The 22379-nt window shown below is 41.9% G+C and overlaps 1 protein-coding gene across 1 annotated transcript; it reads left to right on the top strand.

The window, feature by feature from the left end:
- Positions 1–1164: 1164 nt before the first annotated feature.
- Positions 1165–5744, top strand: dact2 (dishevelled-binding antagonist of beta-catenin 2). The gene is made up of 4 exons (XM_005742363.1): positions 1165–1541; positions 2796–2928; positions 3026–3319; positions 3416–5744. Exons 1-4 carry the CDS (start codon positions 1269–1271, stop codon positions 5302–5304), a joined length of 2589 nt encoding a protein of 862 aa, XP_005742420.1. The 5' UTR covers positions 1165–1268; the 3' UTR covers positions 5305–5744.
- The last annotated feature ends 16635 nt before the right edge of the window (positions 5745–22379 follow it).

Raw genomic sequence — 22379 nt, 5'->3', positions numbered from 1 at the left:
ATTTGAAGTTGTGCTTTCCAATGTTTCGGGTGTGTAGATTTGTTCCAATCGTTGACTCTATTAACTTTGGCTTTTTTTCACCCATTAAATATATGTATAAACTACACTGTATGTAATTGGTGGGCATTCCACGTGATTCATATCATATCAAATAAACTTTATTTGTACAACATGAACTGACAACAAGAGTTGGCCCAAGTTGCTTTATATTGTTAGACCCTACAATATCAGTACTGTCTCATCAAAAATCATTGTCTTTCTTTTCAGTTCTGTATACATTTTCTCATAGTTTATCCACAGTCATCACCACCTTCCCACTTTGTGCTGCTACACTTAGTGACACGAGGTATAGGTGAGGCATTGCTTGTCATTCTTAAATGCTGTGTCGTTATAATCCCTTAATAAAATGCAGTTTAATTTCTAAAAGCCTAAATTGAGTTTATTAGTCATTTTCTTAGCTTAAAGCAGCTGTTTTTAACTCATTATAGAGATGATGAGTTTAAAAAAATAGCCAGTGTCATAAACTGTATCTTTCTGTTCAACCACACGATGGAGCTGTTTATCTGTCATTGGTCTATATCAACTGCCCAGTCTCTTTTATTGCATTTGTTTAATCTTTAATCCATTTCCAAAATAATAACAATAAAAACAAAAATGAACAACTATGATTTGTGTGAGTTTTAACCCGATGAAGATTATATTGAAGAAGACTTTTTTCAAAAGCGCCATCGAGATCACACCAATTTAAAGATGAACTTTCTGCCTCAAATTTGTTGAATTTCACGCCTCTGATGGGATTAAATGCGTTGTCTCGTGACTACAGAAATACTTGTCGTTTTTATTCACATGTCTACTTTCCCTGAAAACATTGGCAGATGTCCACAAAGATGATTCCGGATCTTTGTTTTGCTCCGCTACTGGAGAGATTAATAGCAACAAAAGAATGATGGAAATCGCATAATAAAGTGTCTGCGGTATCTTGTGGTAATACGCAGATGAACTTTGCGCATGCCTGGGCAGCTTCAGTCAACGAGGACTTGAATGGGGAGGATTGGAACCAGATGTTTATTGGGACCGACGTTCCAGCCAATAAGGAGGAGGACTGTTTGGTCTGTGGGAGGAGCTAAGTCTCTATTCTCTACTCAAAATTTATTCTAACAGGTAGTTTAAAATCCAAACAGCACAACAAGAGCCGGGGGAGAAGGGAAGCGGTTATCCTTAACGGCATTGTGTTTCTGGATGTTCCCGAGCGGCGCTGATCATTCAGCATGCTGAGCAGGAAGGGCTCTTGTATGGGGATGTTGAGCGCAGCAGCCGTAGTGGACCGCAGCAGGGTCGGAGAGAGGCTGCAGGCTGCTCTGGCAGGGCTGCACGAGCTGCAGCTTCTCCGGGACAGACAGAGCGAAATGGTGAACTGGGCGCTGAGAGTCGACCAAGAAGAACCGGTCACTTCGGTCAATGCAGACTCAGAAGGTGCGCGGCTCATGGGGGCCGAGGAGCAGCGACTGGAGGCGACCCTGACAGCCCTGAAGCAACAGCTGGTAAGATATCATTTCATTAAAAATCTATAAAGAATAAAAACAACAGAATCTTTTGTGATACTATGCTTATGCACAGCTTGATGCTGTCATGATATTTTATTGCAGTTTTCATTAAATATTAGAGAGCTTCACTGTGCTCACATTTATTTATTTATTATTTATTTTTAATAAACAGTTTATTTGTATAGAAGGGGTTTCCGTCAGCTGATGCTCATGTGCAGTCCGCTTTCAATTATTACCAGACACACTTTTATGTCCTCAGCTGGGGGTAGGAAGTAGGATGGGTGTCATAAATCAAGGTTCACTGCAGGACCCGAGGACTTTTTAGCTGTGTGTGCGCGCGCACTTGGTGCACGAGGACCGCAGGGGGTCAAACCTCAATCATTAACCACTAATGCTGGGAAATTTTTAAAAAAAAATGGAACTTTTGCTGTGGATAAGAATCAAGGGAGTCTTGTTCATCAGAGGAGTTGTGGAGACAGAGAGCTCTGTGGAGTTTTCCATGACAAGCTTTTTCCATGCAGGCTGCTGTTATAAGCATTTTAAAGGAAGTGCAAGGGATTAGGGTGCTATACTTGACATGCAGCACTGGTCAAATGCATCAGACAGCATAAGGTTTAAATTGCGTTTTGCAATCATGCTGATAACCACTGGGAGTTTTCCAAGAATGGTCTCAGTTTAAATAGAAACCAGATGATCTAACGTGATCTTCCAAGAGAATGTAGCATTCATAAAATAGTGTGTTTGCAGGCACTGACTCCAGAGATTTCACTTTAAGAACCACTGTAACAGTAAATACCCCACTCAAGCTGCAAAGTAAGCAGTGCTTCGCCCCAACCCCCAAGCTTTCCTCCTGTAGTAGTTTACACAATGGCCAGCCCCTCGCTGTGGGGGAGAAATGAGTTATCCACCACTGCTTCTTCCATGCTCCCCCATGTCCTGCTGGGGTTAATCATCAGCCACAGCTGAGTCGCTTTTGTTTTTATGATGGTTCTACATTAGAGCTTCTTTTATCTAAACAACAGACCTAATCTTAATGGAATTACAGCATTACTGACATAGACTTTGACTTTTAAGACCAATTTTCCTGTTCAGAGACTGGCACAAAGAAACTCTGAGTGAAATCCTTGTTTGCATGGGAAGCTTTATTGTGTAGCTTAGAAATCTTCTACCTTTCTAAGGAAATCTTTTTAGAGACGGTCTTTGTTCTAGGGTGTACCACTCACACTTTTGTATGTGTTGCCTGTTTTTCAGTCTCGTCTTCGAAAGCAGGATGTGGGCCTGAAGACTCACTTGCAGCAGCTGGACCAGCAGATCAGTGAGCTGAAGCTGGATGTGAGCAAGGCCTCCACGGAGCAGCTGGAGAGTGACAGCAGGCCAAGTTCAGGTGTGGTGGCACACTATATTAAAGCATACACCCAACCTACTACACATACTCTTAAATACTGAGAAGATCCTCATTGAATTGTTCCTTTTCTTTCAAGGTTTCTATGAGCTCAGTGATGGCGGCTCTTGCTCCCTGTCAAACTCGTGCAATTCAGTGTACAGCGAGAGCCTGTCATCTTCACAAACAAGCCTTCTCCTCGCTCCCATGAGCCCTTCTAATTGTCACGTTAGCCCTCCACCACCACAAGTTGATGTATGCCGCCGACGTTCTGCTGATGAGAGCACTACCCAGCCTAACCCTCCGCGGGGTTCAGGCCTTCATCTGGGCAGCAGCAGGATCCGAGCAAGCGCTACAGGCTCCGAACAGGCGCGGCCAAGACCTGTGTCAACTGGTAACGACATCTCTTAATTTTTTATTAAGACAGTCTTTCTTCTTGTAAAAGGAGCCTGAGCTGTGGAAAGTTAATTTCTGTTTTTGTTTCCATCAGGTGATCTTGACAGAATGCTGGCTCAAGTTCCAGGCTACTACAAGTCTGCGGATGCAAAGAAACCCCCAATGTGTCCAAATCTTAAGACCTCCACAGGGGACCCAAAGTTTCAGCGCAATCTGGAGTCCCGCATTGGGACTGAAAAGTACCACTATCCCAGCCCCCTGCACGCGGTGGCTCTCCAGAGTCCCATCTTTTCCAATGGGGGTGAAGCAAGCATGTATGGACTACTAGAGGGTCAAGGACCCCCAGGAAACAATTACAACACCCTAGAAAAGCCCTATGAGACAAAGACACTGACACATTACATTGACAACCTTCTCCAGCGCAGTCTGAGCAAAATCCAGAGTGATGCAGGAAGTCGAACTCTGGAGAAACACAGTGACTATTGCAGGAAACCCATTGAAGATAAAAGTGTTTTTTCTGAAGTGGCTCAGAAAGAGGTGCTTATGCTGCAGCCTCCTCCAACTAAGATGACAAACATCATTCCATTAGACTTCACCGAGAAGAGACACTGCATGGCATACTCCAGCCAAGAGCTAGTCAATATTGCAGACCATAAACAGTCGGTGAGAGGCCCACAGGTGCCACAGCAGTACTCCTATCCTGCTGCCATAAAGGAGTACAGCTCTGATGAGGTCACCTATTCATCGCTGAAGAGAAATGATAAACCACAAGAAAGGTATGGCAGTGTAGCAAAGAGCCTTTCTGACAAACGATGTGGAGAAAATCCAGAGCCAAGGCCGCAAGATAGGAAGGATCATAGGCAAAGACCGGTGATGACCCATAGCTCTAGTGCAGAGGAAAGTCAAGGCTTTGAGGTTCATAGCAGTCACACAGCTTCACCTGAGTTTGTCCATGCCAAATTTGTGCCTGCGGGATCTCAGAAGGTCAAAGTTAGGCAGGCAGATCGTAAAAGCAAGGCTTTGAAACTGAAAAGGAAAACCAACGAGAAGCCTCGAGCTGCGAGGCACCAAAACTTTGACTCCTTCTGTGAGAGGACCAGAGAGATGAGCACTGGAAGAAAGGGAGACCACAGAAGATCGGGAAAGGGGAAAGCGACCCAGAAAAATCCCACCTGTCAAACAGAGGGATACAGACAGGGCTCAGGCTCAGACTCCAGCCTCTACAGTCCTGGACTCATGTCTGCCCACAAGACCCACCCAAAGTCGCATCCCAGCCATGTGGTTACAAAGTCCAGCAAAAGCCCCAGACTGCAGTCTCTGGAGTATGAGCAGCCTGTAGAGCAGAGGAAGAAGAGGCAGATGACTGCCAAATGGCCTTCTGATGCGGACATGTTCCTGGCCTCGTGTGGTCAGCGTCTGAGGTCAAAAGAGCCCCACGCTCTGGCACCAGGGAGCATGCAGATGGTCCGGAGTATGAGTGCCAAGCCAGGCCAGTGGATACGACCTGCACTCCCCTTCCAGTCCTCCGTGTCTTCTAGCTCTTTTCTCCACAGTCTTAATGCCAAATACCCTCCAGCACCCTTTCACGTTACCAGTCACTACCCCCCAAGGTGTGAGTCTGAGTATTCAGCTGAATGCGCCTCACTGTTTCACTCCACCATCGCTGAAAGCAGCGAGGGAGAGATGAGCGATAACACCACCAACCGCTTCGGAGATAGCGAGTCCAGCCAAAGCTTCCAATCCTTCTCAGACTCCGACAGCAGCCTGTCTCTGTGCGAGGGAGAGCAGGCAGAAAGCCACGATGAGGAGGGAAGCATGGTGTGGGCTGAGGCTGCGCTGGGACCCACCGCAGCTGGAAGGCCCCTCAAGCAGCTCCCACCCCGCCCCGAGCCCGCAGCCTGCCGCATCAAAGCTTCCAGAGCCCTGAAGAAGAAGATTCGTCGGTTCCAGCCAGCCTCCTTAAAGGTCATGACCCTGGTGTAGAAGAGTTTCCTCCAGGCACAATGAGAATTCCTGGGGAAAACACAGAGAGCTTTAGCCTCCCAAAACTGTTAAGATCTAATGCAGTCTATTGTAAGAAAACCCCTAATTCAAGTTGGATCGCATTTGTGCACTGAGTGTGTAATTACTATGACAAAAAACACAGAAAAAAAACAACAATGTATGAATGAATCTAAAAGTGTAAAAAAATCACTGTATGTACTGCATGTATAAAAATGCAACCTTTACACTTAATTATTTTAAAATACATATTGCTATAATGGAATTTTCTCATAGCTTGCAGCTGCATTGAACAATTTCATTTCTCTGTCTTATAACTGTCTGTACATGAGAAATAAATCTTGTTTAGTTACCATTTTACTTTCACTTGGCTGATTGCTTATAGTTAATCATCTTATTTGAATAAACTGATATTTAATGTACACTGTGTCCTTTTTTCCTCATATATTCAGACAGCTAGATACTGTAGACATTTCTCAAATGAACCAGTGAGCAAAACAGTGTCGCCAGTGTCTTATCTGGTAACTTCCTTCTTCTTCTGCTCTCTCTTTGTTATCAGTCATGTTGGAAAAGTCTCTGCTTAATCCTCACAAACATCCCACTGTGGCTGCCCAGTTTAGCATAGATAGCTCCTTATCTGCTTTCCTGATTCTGCCCAGCTGTTGGTTTAATAAGTCGCAGCTTCAACAATCAATCCAGCCGGTCGTGTTTAATTACAGGGTTAAACCTATCAGCCCCATTCGTTTAAATGTAAGTAAATACATGCAATGACGAACTAAAACACACACTCCCACTCCTAGAGTTTCGCAAACAGACACCTAGATGACGGTCGCTGCAGAGGTTCGGGTTTCTGTGGAGAGACGTGCAGTTTTTAAATCAGTCGGTGTGTATAGCAAGGGGCACATGGGATTTAGAAGTAATGACAGATGATAAGAGCCTCCTCATTTCTGAGCTGTCATGAGAAGCTTAGGCAGAGGGCAGCTGCACGAAGTTGCCCAATAATCTCGTTTCTAAAAAGCCTGCCTCGGTATCTTTCCATTAAAATTCTTTCAGAGATGGGGTGAGTGAAAGGGCATGAATGAAGGTAGGCAGCACTTCCAAAAATCAGTCCTCTCTACTTTGGTCATATTTGATAATGTTTTCTCCCATCAGGAGGCCGCAGTGACCTCAAAGTTCACAACTAAGAAGCTTACAGGCCTGACAAACATTTTCAGCATTTGATCAAATTTTGCTTTGATGTGGTCCCTGCAAATCCAGTCATTACGGAGGCTGTTATTTTTGGCTCATGAATCATTTATTCAGCATGAGTCTCGCTCTCTTTTAACTAGAAATGTTCACTTTACCTTCAGAGGTTTAAAAAAATGCATTTTCTTTTAAGTAGAAATGCTCGATAAAGAGCAGAAGCACATTTCTTCTATTCGTTTTAGACACAAAGGGGAAAAGGGGGAGGGGGTGCATGCTGATCTAAGTCAGCACTTTAAGTTCACAAAGTTGCAACAATCAAAACAGCTTATTAGAGTTCGTACATCCAGCTGACCTCTGTCCTCTTTGTAAGAGTGTCAGCAAGTGGTCGGTGGGATTAACGCTGTTGTTTTCAGCCCAGCTCAGAGAGAGCATGACAGGAGCTGGACTTGTCTTTGATGTTGAGTATTGCAGGATCGCGACGGCCTGACCTTGTGTGTTCAGTGACCTTTCCAGATGTAGGGCCAGCTCATCTCTGAGAGAGCATCTCGTCATAACAAAGAGGTCAGGGGTCTTGTTTTATGCTTGCCGTCTCTGGGCTTTCTTTATTGTGTTCCTCCGTGTCCGACATATCAGCCAGTTACTTTCTTTTAACTCGCTGTTTGAGACCGTGGCAAGAGGGCAAGCCTGGCTGTCTACTGCAAGCCCGTTCCACGCAAAATCTTGCGTTTTCATGCAGAATCAGTCAGGATCTTAATTGTTTTTATGCTCGGATACCTGGGGGAAATAATTTGCCAAGGTGATGAAACCACGGTGGGTGGAACTGAAAGCTGCACGCTGAGCATCAGGTATGCAGGCAAACACCTGCAAACAGGATCTTCCCATGACATTTTATAGGGTTTAAAGTTGTGTACACATAGGAGAAGGATTCCCAGAGGATACGGGTCAAGTCATACTGAAGGACTACAGATGTCGTGTGGGATCTCATTACAGCCACTCTGCTCTGAGTCTGACACCATATACGTGTGAACACATGGGCAAATGATCACATCTAATCAAGATGAGGCATCTTCCTGGCTCACACCTGCCAGTCAAAGGTGTTAACAAAGGTGTTTCGTTTAGTGTTTTTAAATATCATACTTTTGTAAAAAGTCTTGATTGAAATAGCATCAAAGCAATGATGGTACATTACCTAAGTAAGTAGAAAAATTTAAATAGCACATTAGGTTTCCTTACATGCACATGCAGTCCAGGCTTGTGAGTGTTCAGGGAGTTATAAATAGGTGCATGTGTAATGCTGATTTACTTTCAGTACTAGGACAGTTAAACGGTGCCAAGAACGCACGCCACTGAGCTGGCTTTTACAGTTACAGTGATCTTATTATGCATGAACGCCTTACTTCTTCAGCTAACATGCATGTGATTTGATTAATAGTCCATTCACAGCTCCATCTCTGTAAAAGACCCAAAAATAACAAGAGATTAAAAAAAAGGGGGAATCAGATTATTTTAGATTGAAGTTAGCAATTCTGTAACAATGTCACATCTGCAAAACAAGGTAAATATCACAAACAAGCGTGACTGAGAGCAGAAAAAGAACAACAAAGGGCGTGTCACAGACAGGTACTACATTAATTCAATTTTGACTTGGTTCACACTGGGTCACAGATGGAGGAGGGATTCTGCTCTTACACATGCACGAGGTAATCCCAAAACCCGATCCACACCAGCCCTTCCCAATCTGCCTGCATGTTCACAGCGCATAATATCACATCAAGCAGTCTGTTTCATCTCCTCATCACAGTTACTCCAGTATATGATACTCCTTTTTCAATTCACGCTGCTTATTGTGTAATTCTCTTCATTTCTTGGTTGTATATTTCCCATCATCTAGTTCTTTTTTTTTACATGATTTATTTGAGGCTGTGTTGCTTCCCTCATGTGAAAGAGGGTGCTGGGCTTCAGATATAAGATGTGGATTTACTATGTTGACAAATGTGAGCTCAGAAACTCATTACCACTCCGATGAGAGGAGCTTTCCTCTCCTGCCCAAAGTGGAACCCCCCGGAAGCCCAGGAGGGGGTCTCATGCTTTTCCAGGATTCTGCAAGAAAACAAGAAGGATTAACTTTAGTTTAACATGTTGGATAACAGAGCCAAAGCAGACTGACTCATGAGAACAGCCACAGCCGAGTCATGGCCATATTTCGCCTGTAGCTCATTTAGTCGTTTTTATTTCAGATTATCATGGACTGATTTCTGAAGGATGATTGCAGATTTGGCTCATATGAGAACTTAAGATCAGCTGAAAAAGATGTATGTTGGCACAGTAACACACAGATTATTACCTGATGGTGCAAACGTGCAAAATGCAATGATACAGCTTATCAACATGACATCTTAGTGAAAACTGTGGTTGTATTTTGAAATGTCACCAGATATTTTGTGGTGAGCGAACATGTTGACAAGATGACTGGGTTTTTAACTATAGTCTCTGCGCTTTTAGTTAAGCCACTGATTCAACCAGCAACTCAACTGCAGTCCTTTGCATGGGGGATGGGCTCTGTAGTGTGTGGGAAGGCTTTTGTCCCTTTGCTTACTGTACATATGAATGGGGCTGGACCAGAATGTCCAATCTAATGAATGTCAATAGTCTGAGACTTGGGTTAAGGAGCAGGCTTCGCTGGTTGTGTAGAAGTGGACAATAGAGATAGAGAACAGAGAGACAACACTTTAGAAAAGCAGGGATGTAAACAGGAAGAGATGAGCAACCAGAGACAAGTGTGAAAGATGGAGAGCAATAGAGACAGAGCATGAAAATGCAGAAAATTGAGAAAAAGCTGCAGGGAGATGCATGATGTTAGGGCTTAGCTGGCCCTTTCTCAGCTACCACCTGTTCCTCTTTAAGCACATCCTGTCATTTAATACCTAATCCCTTCATTCATTCCAGCATGTTTACTAACCATTGTCTCTACTCCCTTCAAGCTGTGGTCAAGAGCTGGTTCAAAAGTTCGCAGTGTATGGAGGGCACGCACTCTCAGTAACTGAGGGCATTGTGAGTATTTTCGCTCCTGCTAAGCAATTGTCTGAGACAAAGATTGTGCACGCATGTGAGGGAGTCGTGGGGTTCTAGCATTTGAAGCCAACATTATCAGCTTTTTTAATATGCATTTGAAGCCAACATTATCAGCTTTTTTAATATGAAAAAAACCCCCAAAACAATGGCAGACAGATAATTGGGCAGACTACAGTACAGATTGTATTAGCAATCCATGTAAAGACACACATTTGTGAGAAGATATGTGCAGACAAAATTAACGACAATATAATAATAATCAATTTGACAGCGAATACAAAGCTCAGTGGAAGCTCAGGTATCTGATCATCAACGAAAGTAAACAAATAACAGTTTTGGATGGAGATCAAAGTAATGTCAGATAATAAAGTAACATCTGATTGGTTAAATAAATCCACACGCTGCTGAGGCGTTTCAATTAAAAGTCATAAATGTCAAACAGATGTGCAAGTGGAAAAGTATTTTCCAAATTTAGTCATTTACAATAATGTGCAATTCCTTGAATAATAAAATGCTGATGTCGCTAAGAAAAGAAATATTAACAGCAACATTTTTACTACAGTAGCTTTTTTATATTGGTGGGCATGTTTAAATTCAAATCAGTAATATAACACTGTTGTCCCTCTCACTCAGTAACGCTATGCTTGGACTTTGATTTCTGCATACGTGTTATGTGACTACCAGAGAACAGCACACAATGAAACACCAAGGCCAAAAATTGCTTCCTTGTGGTAAAATGGTATTTTGTGTGGCCTGTGGTGTCGTGGAACTGGGGCAAATCATGATATTTTATCACTGTTCAGGAATTGAAACGGAAACAAGATTTTAATGCTGCCACATCTAACAGTACTACTGACCTTATTTACAAGCTATCTGTAATTCAACAGGGACATTTCCTGTAAATCTAAGTGGTTGGGTTTATCTTGTGGAAACCACAAATATCTGAACACTTCATCACTTTCACCCAACTATCCATATAATATATATTGCCTTCCCTGCTTGGCTAAAAACCACTCCTGTTTTGTTAATATATAAATGCTAAAAACATTGAAGTAGGGATCCAGAAAGCAAGGTGTGAACATGCTCTCTCAGCTAAAAACAGTTGAGATTATATAAATCAGTCGGATATGGAAAATTGACTTTTAATCCAGTAATGCTTTAAGTTTATTAGTTAACGCTCAAGCATGTCGGTGTTTTTATTAAAAAACAGTCCACTCCTAGTGTTTTCACGCTTGGATAGGGAAAATGATTACTCCACAGTCCCCTTGTAGCTTAGTGGGACTGTACTTAAAGTGTGCAATTTTAAAAAAAATAAATCATAAGCTCATTATGGAAAAGGGAGAGTGTATTTGTGAAGTATTAGGTAACATTTCCCCCTTTTTGTTTTTATCAGTTTCAGTGTCTCCGTGAGGATGTCCTGGCATTTTTATGAGCAGGATGTCCTGTTTCAGTTCAAGGAATTGCTTCTCTTTTGTCCAGCCTCAGGCTCTAAACTACTAAATTGAACCACCCGGGCCTCATACATCCTCAGAGAGCACTAACTATCTTGCTTTATCTTGCATTTTTCCCCCTACTGTTGGGTTTGTCAGCTGGCTCGCCAACAAAGCCACCAATTCTCATCATGAACAAAAAACAAGCCTTGACTCCTCTGAAGTGTTTTGTGAGAGCTCTGAAGGAGGACATCAAAAGAGCGGGGAGAGTGACAGCTGGTCCTCCTCTTGGTCTGGCCCCCTGATAAGATCAGAGTGACAGGAGTACATGAGACCCAACAGGTACCTCCCTCACGCCCCGTCACCCTCCTTACTGCTCCCATATGGCCACTAACAAGACTCTCACCTACCAACATGTCAGTTCTTTCCGTGAATATTCCGACTTCAGGCACATCTGTGCATACAAATAATATCTCTATTAAAATAAAGCGTTTATTCGTTCACCCACCAAGCTACAGGCATTTTATCTTTGACCTCTAGCTATCTTTAGTTATCACCTCCACTCTGTTTGCCTGTCCTTCACATGTGACTGCTCTCCTTCCACAAGATGCCGTAAATCCATTGGGAGCGTTTGCAGCCGACCACTTGAAAGCTGTGGCTTTCTACAGCTCCAACCGTAATGGACTCGAGCCTAACACCTGTAAAAATATTTCAGACTTTGAGCGAGGACTCCCCATTTGTCTCTTTCCAGCCCATGTGTTCCAGTTAAAGATGGGCTCAGCTGGCTTGTTTTAAACAAGTCAATATTCTGTTAATTTTAGGAGCTCTAAACTGTTTGTTTGTCACAGATTTATGATCCCAAGTGCTCCTCATTCATTTAAGCAATTCAAACATTTTTTAAATAGCTACTTGATTTAAAAGGAAAAGCACCATCAAATAAAGAAATTCTAATGAAATACACACGCTGTATTTTCTTGAAAGCATCCGAGACCATCCAATTAAATTCGAGTCAGCTGGGGGAAACTGCTTGTTATGGTGGAAAGTGCCACATTTCCTTGGGGTCAGTATCTTGCCGTTTCGTTTGTTTGCCTCCGTCTCCAAGGTACAGTGGTTAGCTTGCACACCCCTCATCTGAGACAGGTCCCAGCTCGCAGGTGCAATGGAAAAGATCCAACACTAAGAAACTGCAGGAAATAATAAGGCTCTTTCCGTAACACACCCTAACTCAGAACCTCCTTTCTGTCCTTTTGTTTTGCATTAGTCTCTATTTCGCCTTTTTTTTTTCAGTGTCTCAAGGCAAAAGTCAAACAAACAGAAAACTGTAGAGCAGACAAATGTAATTTCATCTGGCTCCACTAACAAACTGCAGGACACCCTGAGGTCTTGTCAAAGAGCTGATTTGGACAGGCCTCTTCTCTCATCACAGGGGTCAGGGGTCATGCAGGGAACAGACCAAGTGGTATCAACTCACTGCACCTTCAGGAGACACAGAGATAACAGAAAATATTCCAAAATATCTTTCATAGCTTAATTTATAGATTCGTAAAAGAAAAAAAAACCATAAAAGGCCAGTATAGTTATAAGAATAAGAGATGGACAGTTTACGCTACACATTTACGTAAATACGTAACGTGAAACCTAATAATTTGAAGCTCCAGAGGGCCAAAGTTTGTTTGAATGCACTCGAGTGTCATTTGTTTATGTTGTACTGAGGAATGGGTCTTTGAAACATGACACAAAAGCAGCTGATGGGGGAGGGCTGGCCTTAAGCCCTTTTACTGTGGTAGTAGGGAAAGTTGAAGAGAAGAATTACGACAGGAAATGGGGTTTAAGCCATTCTAAAAGGATCTTTCAAATAGAGAAAAAAAATCTATTATTTCACTAATTATCATATTTCTATATTGTATGAGCTGCATGCTGTGGAAGTGGAAGGAAACATACGGCGAGGCTTCTGTTATCGCTTTTGGATGTTAGCGCCACAGCTTCCTGGCATAAATATGTTAAAAGGGCGGCAAATGAACTTCCCATTTATGGCTCTTAAGATAAACATTAACACCCGAGAGTGAATGTGCTTCCAGATAAACCAGGATTAGTGTTTGATAAATGTTCTGCAGGCAAAGATGAAGGGGCTTCTGGAGAAAACTGGCCTGGTTATGACTAATGTTTCATGGTGTTAACTGCAGAGAAGTGGATAACTCATCCAAATGTGGACGTCAGCTCAGTGAAGCAGGCCTGGATGATGACATGAGGATGATATGTTTATACGGGGTGTGCACTGAGGCAGTAAATCAACACGGGGCTGGGTCGTGAGGAAGGATGATAGTAGATCTGGGGGCCCTTGTGTTTTTAGAAGGATGGGGGATAGTTTGGGGGTAAACTCTGGCACTCTGAGGTTGACCTGCCAAGTCTGACCCTGCAGCTCCTTTGAACAGGACAACCCAGGGGGACACACTATGCCAGCTTGTTGAGGGATTTGCACATGAAGGACAGAGAGTTTAGAGGGTCTCAAAGGAGGAATGCAAGTAAGATCCCTTATCTTTATGTGTGTGTGTGTCATTCATTACAATAAGAGCAGCTGGGCTTCACCTGTATCAAAAACATAACACCCTTTGAGCTTTTGGAGGTGTTTTCACATGAAGAAGTTCAAGAACATCAAAGCATCGCTGAAAATCTGCGTAGATTCAGTTAACCATATAAATATTTGGCAGTGATAGGCCTTGACTAATGGCACAAATCCAACAGATAAATCCGTAGCAACATGTCCGGGCGACTCATAGAAATGTACACTACATGGTTTTGCAAAAAGCGGAGAAAGGGAGTGCTAAAGATCAATGAACCACGTGCCACTTTGTTAGTACAAGCAGTTTTACTTTTACAGAAAAGCTCTTTTGAAACAATACAGGTCTGTGGCTCTTGCAAGGTTAGGTGGTGGGGAGTTTCATGTCAAAACAACTATTAAAGTATATTCTGTGGGAACTCTGCTCACTATGGCCTCAGGTAGGCTTATGTAGTCACGCTACCTTTCGGCGCCACCTAACAAATGCCACAATCATTAAATAAATAAAGAAAACGATGACAGATAGGGTGACGCACAGCTTTAGAGGTTCCTGTCAGACTGCTCTCCAGCAGCCTTCAGCCCTCATTCAGTTTAATTTGACGCCCTCATGCTCGTGGCTCCCCAGCCGATCTATTTTATTGATCGGTGCTGGGTGTGCTTTAGCTTGATCAATGCCTGTCTCTTTTCACTGCTTTTTACAAGCTGCACCAAAAAGCGTATCCTTCCTCGGTGCGATCAATGACAGCAAAGACGTCCTCTCTGCAGGATGTGTGTGCAGATTTGGATTTCCTCCTCTCTAGTCAGGAAAGCTATTGAACTCTAAAGAAAAAAAGAGGGGCAAGGAAGAAAAAAAATACAATAAGGCAGGGACCGTTTGGCTAGAAAGTCCAGTTTTGATCCTGTCTCCAGCTGACTCCAGCTTATAGAGCACATTAGCCTTGACGGTCGTTTCTGCAGCTGTCTGAAGATCCTCATCCATGTACCAGAGAAGTCAGCGCGTACTTGCTCTGACCTCTATGGTGCACGCATGAGGATCACTGGCCTTATCTCAAAACTCCAGCATAAAGATTCATGAAGCAGATTAAGGCTGAGAGTTTTAGCCCAGCATTCCAGTAGAGTTCAACATGTGTGAAAGCCAAGAACAGATTCCTGTCTTAAACAAACTGTGTCCCTGCAGCCAGAGAGCTTCTTATTTTAGTGGAGTGACAGGCAGCACATAAGCCAAAGCTGCATGCCCCTGCACAGAAGGGCAACGCTTGGGCATATCTCAGTGTGTATCCACCTAACAAACACCCCAGCTCTCCAGGAGATCCACTATGTGTTGTCATGGCAGTCCTCCAAACACAGTAGGGATGTATTTAGTGGCTTTGTATTTCCTGTGTTTACCAAGCGTCTTGGGCAGTCCTACAGTGAGGCACAGGATGCTGGTCACCACAGCAGCAGCAGTGAAGTCTATGGATCCTCCGTGGAGGAAAAACACACAGCCACAGAAGGGAAGCTAATCTGAGGCGTCAACAGTGTAAGAACTGAGCCTGTACATCACTTTTCCATCAAACTGGGGAGAATGCTAATGGCAAACAACGTCTCTGCTCTTATTCTTCCGCTTCATCGCTCCTTTCATCGCATCAGCAGGCAGGACATCAACATATGGCACATTCTTACAAAGAAGACAGGACATCTCTGTCCCATAAGTGGATTTGTCAACCAGGAAACCAGGTTGTATTTATGGAAGATTCTAAGTAAGGGTCAGAGGACAGTAATCTGGCCTCACTTTAGCCTGACATCAGCAACAATCTGGGCTGGAAGTCCAAGCAGCATATCCATGTGTGAGATCAATTTCCTCAGACATTGTTCCCTCTTAACAAGGCATGCATATGCACCAGTAATGGAGTACTGTAAACCTTAAATGCACCTTTGAGCCTGCTGGAGAGGTGGCAGGGGAATAACTGTCATCAATCACCTAATGTAAACAGCTCAGTTAAGAAGTGATGTGTGCTGCTGTTGCATAATGACAGAGCAAGCTGCTACCCTGCTGACAAAAGGCTCTTTACTGTAGAGGCTGTTTCCTGACACATGCTGGAGTCAGTATGGTGGAGCTGCTTTTACTGGAGAACACTGGATCCCTCTAATGTTGAAAGCAATCATTTTCTCTCTTAATCCTCAGATCAAACATTACTGATTAAATACTTTTGTTAGAATATTGTTTTACTGTGAAAGCACACTGCATTTCCATTGCTTTTATTACTGCGGTATAACTTCATGTAACATTTATGTTAATTTTTTGTATTTGTTTGTATGTTTTGTTTTAGCAATTTAAATCAGTACTTCACTCCACTGCAGAAAAAAGCAGACTCTGGAGCTGGAGATATAATAATCTGGATCAGTTTTAGCCAAGCTGGTGCTGCAGCCGTGTCATCTGTCTGATGTCTGTTCAGTCTCACCAACTATTGCATTTTAATATTGTTTTTCACAAATATTCATGCAACTCAGACATTTCTGTCAATGCCCCCCTGCTGCCTAAACACTGACACCAAGCAGGTTTTCTCTGTTTTTCCTCTGGTCTGGAAATATCTGCCATCCATATAAGGACATCCATATCTAAATCAGTTCTAAAGACCTACACATTTTCACTTTCTGTTATTCTGAGACGCGTTATGGTTTTGTCGAGTCCACTGTAATTGTTTTCTTACCTCTTTTTTGTTTTATTTTAGCTCTTGTTCCTAATATTTATATTTATATTTCATTTTTATTCGACTCCTTTTATCATTTGAGCTTGCTAGCTAGCTTTGCTTTCCAAAATAATGTGCTGTTTATGTGTGTTTTTGTGTTTTGTAGTTGGATTTGTGGAGACCTGACACAGAAAATGGGCTTGCCTTAACTTGACTCAGTTTGACCTGACCTTTGGTTTTGAGTGAGATGTCTCAATAAGCACTTAATTGATTATTGATTCAGTCATTTCACCCTGAGGATGAAGGAAATGCAATAGTTCTGTGATCCCCTGAGGTTTATACAGCTTCATCAGTAGTTTTCATTACATTTATTTCTGAATTATTTGGTAAAACTACTAATATTCAGGCTCCTGCAGGGTCCTATATTTAAATGAAAATGTAAGCTTACATATGAAAATGTAATTCCACAACAGTTATATTTATCCACAAATATGTGTGTTATTCGAGTAAGAATGTGTGTGTGCGCGCGCATGTGCGTGTGTGTGTGCGCATGTGTGTGTGTTAAAATGAATGTGAAAAAGCTGTTTTACATTTAATGTTTATGGTTTTTGTACAGTTTCATTTTCAAAAACATACCACAGTTTACATGAGCAACCAAGCAAATGTTAATTCAAATTTTAAAATAAAATAAAACAATATTAAGGCATTTATTTTCTGTGTTTTCTTTTATGAGAACAACATACATTCATGTTTAATTCAATAATCAGTTATAATATAAGTATAATTTAATTTAAGTTGTATACATTTGAAAAGGGCATTTAATATTTTCATTGTCATGGAGTATTTTTGATTAGACCAGTACTTTGACTACATTTTGCATTAGCTTGTTGCTAAAGTTCGTCTGCATCTGTATTTGAATGGTGGTTCAAATAATTCCTATATAGTTAACTACTTACAATTTGAAGCCATAAAAAAATTGTTTTTAATCAGCAGTTACTTTTTGTTTTCATTTCAAATTCTTCTGTTCTATTATTGTCTGTTTCACGAGGCCAGTCGCTCTTTTACTTTCATTCCATGAAGACAAGCCCAGACAGCACATTCATCAGGCAGACACACTGGACCTTTGCGTCATACACTTGAAATACCTCCATAATACCCTTTAATAACATAGCCTAAAGAAGAATCATTGTACCTAGAATCACTGTACTTAGGCAAAAACATGACAGTGATTACTTCAATCAACAAAATCTCTTACTATCACTTTTACTGAGACTGGCCGAAGCTGTTTACAAGACCAGTGTGATCAAATGGTGCTTTAAACAGTTCTGTTTGTGTTACTGGGGAACTAAAAGGTGGCTCACTGTAAACTTTCCAGTCCAGAGCTGCAAATGTGAATCTTAATATACGTTTAGAAAGCAATATCCCTGTTTCCTACATATAATACACAAAGAGATGTGTGGTAACTGAAGAGAAAGAAAGAGTCAGTTCAAAGAAACGTCAGCTGACTTGCACTTCACTACACATTCCTAGCACTCTGCCATTTCTTTATAGTAAATCTAACATTGCAACCCCCTGCAGTTTCCTTCATCCCTGAACGAGTCCCCTGCCTAATGAGGGGCTTAGATTCTGACCCATTACTTCATCTCTGTCCAGGGCCTGTCTTTCCTATCACGTTGTTCAGCCTTACTGGACTTGCCCTCTTTCTGCTTTATCGTTCAGAGTGGTACGAAAAGTGTTCACTGCTTGAACTGACTGGAGACAAAAATATTCTCTCTTGTACAGATAAACTAAAGGGTACTCTCGAAATAAAGACGCATCAGTCCTGCAGTGAGCTAATCTTTAAAATTGGACTTTATTCTCAAAAGTGCAGAGCTATTATTGAGCATTGCTGAATCTTTAAAGCATTATTAACTTTTTTGGCCTCAGGCTGTACAGTAATAGCTCAAGAGTAGCTGAAATCCTGATTTGACTTGATTTGCTGTCATTATATGTAAATGTGTCTGTACTGGAGGATGAATGAGCACACTTTCCTTCAGAATAACACCCTCACAAATGAATAAAACATAAAGATAATGTTAATTTAGAGCATCACTAATGGTTTGAAACATTTTAAGCAGAAAATGAGCGATTCCAAAAATGTAATGACCCATTAGATCCGTGAAAAAAATCACTTAAAAGTATTTCTCTTTCAATAAAGATACACATTTTAACTGCTGAATGGATGAACCTGACCTGTGCTACTATTGCACAATTGCCCTCATCTTGTTGTCCCACTAAAGTAATTATACGGTGAGTAATGTAATTAACCGGGACTACTCTAATGATAATGCTAAGATAACAAGTCTCAAAAACCGGTTATCAACATGCAATTACATCCATTATGCTGTCAAAACAATGAAAAGGAGTAAGCAGGCAAATTTATTCAAACTATCTTTGTTTATTTGCACAAAAATACTTTCTAAAGAAGAGTCTCTGGGCACAGATCAGCACACTTGCCACAGCACTGAGAAGAGAGCGGTAAAACGAGCTCCTCTTTACACACAAACGCAACATGTCTGAATGGGTTTTGGTGTGAGGGTACTACCTCATGGTGTGAGGTGCTTTTTTTCATCTAACACCCTTTCACCAAATGTCAACTGGCAAATAAGCCCAGCCTACCCCGCAAAGAAGATTACTCAAACCACTCTCTTTGTAAAAGGTGGGAGGCAGGAAGATGCTAAACACAGGCAAATAAAGAATTATAGACATTTAAATGTTTGCCTTTTTGCAAAAGTGCTCCAGACACACAAATGCTCAGGGCGAGTGCGTGGAGCTGCCTGCGTGACAGCTGTCTTATTTATAGCTCGCTTTTACCCAGAAAGTCTTACTCCGAAAGGTCACACGCTATCATCCAGACATCACAAAATAAATGAAGACAAACAAGAGGAGAAAGTGTGCTAACGTGGCATCTGGAGTACACAAGGTTCTCATATCCATCAAAACATAGACACAATATGATCAATGGGCCTCTACAAGTCTGCAGTCCTTGATTGACTTTCTTTGCCGCGAGCCTTTTCTGCTACTCTAAGTTGTTCCGGTGTGGTCATCAACAATGAAATGGGTGTGTATGCAGCCTGTCTGCAGCTTCACGCTCCCCCGATTCTTGTTTTGCAATCAGCACAGGCCGGAATGACACACCCCGCATCACTAACGCTCACTCGTAGAAGCCAAGAGAGTGGATCAGCTACAGACGTCCACAATGCTTGACTGACAAAGGACAATCTAATACAAATAGAAACCATACAGCATATATCACTTATGACAGCTAACTGAAAAAAAAGCATCTGTGTGTGGTGTTATTAATGTAAGTTTGCAGGGGCAAAGTCACACGAACAAATTATCAAATTAATTTGGATGTTTGTTTGCTTTTAATTTAACAAAAGATGAAATGAAATGAGATGTTAAATCTGCACTTACACTACACCACAAATCACTTTTTCATGCACGGAGCAATTAAAACTAATTTCCACTGCCTTAAGCATTACCTCAAGCTTTATTTCTTGCTGCGTAATGACCCAATTCCCCCTGCGCACCACGCTCACATAGGACAGCCAGTCACCGGGTTCAACCCCACAGGTGTCCAGACTGCAAGCTGAAAAACATCAAAAGGCACCTTTTAAGACCATGTTTATGATCTACTCGGTTTGCCCAATCTGTTTAGCAGAGATGCCTCTCTAAATGTTAACTCAAGTATCGTCGAAGAATGTCCAGCTGATACTTTGCAGAGCTCTTAAAGATGACTGCTTTGTTGTTTTCTGCCAAAACTCCATATTCTGCACAACCATCGTCAGCTGGGTGTTGAGGCCATAAGTGCTTGTTATGTTACTGATTATAATCTTTACGGACAGGCAAATATATCTCATTAGGAGCTGTGTGAACTTATTTTGAGCTCTACGACCAGGTTCAAACAGATTATTTGCAAAACTACCCGATACTTGTTTACTGCATAATTATGTGGCATCATCACATAACGCAGGTGACTGGCATCACTTATGACTGAACAAACAAGTAATACTGGCTATAATAACAAAACCTAAAACGTGAAAATTCATTCATTGGATGTTTAATGCGTGTAATTTAAATCGACGCGGTGACTAATAGCTGTAAAAACACAGGAAATGTATGGCAAATTTTTCTTCTTTGTGAGGGAATGAAAACATATATTAGCAACCTACAGTATATGTTTATAATATAATGTAGTTGATTACAGTTTATTAAGATGTGGAACCAGCTCCCAGTTTAAAATCAGGAGACAGAAAACCCTTTACACTTTTAATATTGGGCTTAAAACTTTCCTTTTTGCTTATAATTAAAGCTGGCTTAGGTGACCCTGAACCCTCTCTTAGTTATAGTGCAGTAGGCTTAGGCTGTTGGGGGCTTCCCATGATGTACTGAGTGTTTCTTCTCTACTCACCTCGTTTCTTTCTCTATGTGTTTTTACACAACTTTGCATTATCATTAGTTATTGAACAAACTTTTGTCTTTGGTGAGCACAAAGACTCACAAGAATGCACATTTAAAACTCAGATTGTTAACTAAAAGTCTTGCAATTGTTGCTAAAGTTACTCTGTGTTTAGACTTTGTTATATGCGTGCACTTAAGTTTTCCGTGTTGGCTGAGACTCCCGTAGCAATTAATCAAGTCCAGCCAGCGCTCATCTTGAGGATAGCTGTTAAAATGTTTAACACAGCATTCCTGTAACCTTGTGTTTAATAGAGTTTGGGGGAAATCATAGATCAAGAAGGACAAGAAATAGTCGAGAACACGGGGTAACGGTAAGCTTGCCTTGGAGATTAGAGAAGGAATAGAAAAATGGAAGTTATCAAGCAGCTGATGGCATTATACTGGAAGGTTTTAACTCTCTGCAGCACAAAACCTTGTAGAAACTGTTGTTTTAGATGACATGTAGTTTAATACCGACAAATTCAGCTCCCAGCACCTGTAATGTAAGAGGAAAATGTATTACAGCCTACAGCGGTTAGGTCCCTCTCTCCCTGGTTAGCATTGTATTTATTTATCAGTGTACTAATGAGTGTGGCTGGAGTGAAAACCTGCAGATTTGTGGCCTTTCTTGACACATGGTTCCACATTCTTGTTTGAGACATTAATGAATAGCCACTTTTTGAGAAAAAAAAATGCACATTCAATTGTTTATAGGATCTAATTTGTATCTAAGCCACACTCTCCATCCTGCATCGTTACCTCCAGTCTATCTGCAGTCTGCCTGCACAGCTCTGAGGGGACTACCCTCCCCCCAGGATTTGTCCACTCCTTGTGCTGTGTTCCTGGAAGACCGCAAAGAACTAATCAATGAGTCATGTGTCCTGATTACAACCAGCTCCCTATGGAGCATCTTCAAAGGGGCCCCGAAGAGATGTAGGCTAGGAGAACTATTGCCCTCCATGGGGTAATTACAAGTCGAGGCTCTATGGTCTCTAGTTCTTTTCTGTGCACACTCTGGCTTAAAGACAGACCAGACCAGTTAACAATTCACTCAGTCTTGTTAGCGCAGCGGGAGGCTATTCCAACCACTGATCACCAACTGATGGTGTATACCATCCAAAACTATACAAATCCACCCTCAACAGCATATTTTAAGAAAATACATGCTATTGCACAATGCGTATTAATTGAGAGAAGCAAGTGATACGGTCAGTTAAAGATACTATGAACAGGGAGAGTGACATTAAGATTTGCTGCAGCTGAGTACACGCCTCTCGGTCCCAGGAAAACAAGCCAAGTGTTTAAGTGTTTATGAGTCAAAACTGCCATAAAACTAGGAAAACACATTTAAGTACTGTCTGGCTGCCTCAAGGCTTTCCGTTTTTTTCTCCACCCACTCCACTATTGCTTGTCCGGTGATATTCACACACATCATTTACTTTAGACTGATATCCAAGTCCCGTGGCTGTTTGCTTTGTCCTGTTACAGTAAAACACTGTGTTGAAGAATCCAAGAAATAGCATCTGAGGCAGTTTGCCAAACATGCAATGATTCTATGTTCTGCCAAGATAGCAGCCAGAAAAACAAAGAGCTGCAATCGCTATTATCAGTGACTGATGAGCAGCTGCATAACTGAACCCAATCTTGTGCATCTGTTGCCTA

The sequence above is a fragment of the Pundamilia nyererei genome, unplaced genomic scaffold, assembly GCF_000239375.1.
Source record: "Pundamilia nyererei isolate P.nyererei 1_Seehausen unplaced genomic scaffold, PunNye1.0 scaffold00120, whole genome shotgun sequence".
NCBI lineage: Eukaryota > Metazoa > Chordata > Actinopteri > Cichliformes > Cichlidae > Pundamilia > Pundamilia nyererei.
The sequence above is the reverse complement of the archived record's forward strand: the minus strand, read 5'-3'. Positions and strand labels throughout refer to the sequence as shown.

Coding starts and splice junctions, on each gene's coding strand:
- dact2 (XM_005742363.1), top strand. CDS start 1,269: ATGCTGAGCAGGAAGGGCTCTTGTATGGGGATGTTGAGCGCAGCAGCC. Junction 1,542..2,795: donor CAGCCCTGAAGCAACAGCTG/GTAAGATATCAT, acceptor CCTGTTTTTCAG/TCTCGTCTTCGAAAGCAGGA. Junction 3,320..3,415: donor GCCAAGACCTGTGTCAACTG/GTAACGACATCT, acceptor TGTTTCCATCAG/GTGATCTTGACAGAATGCTG.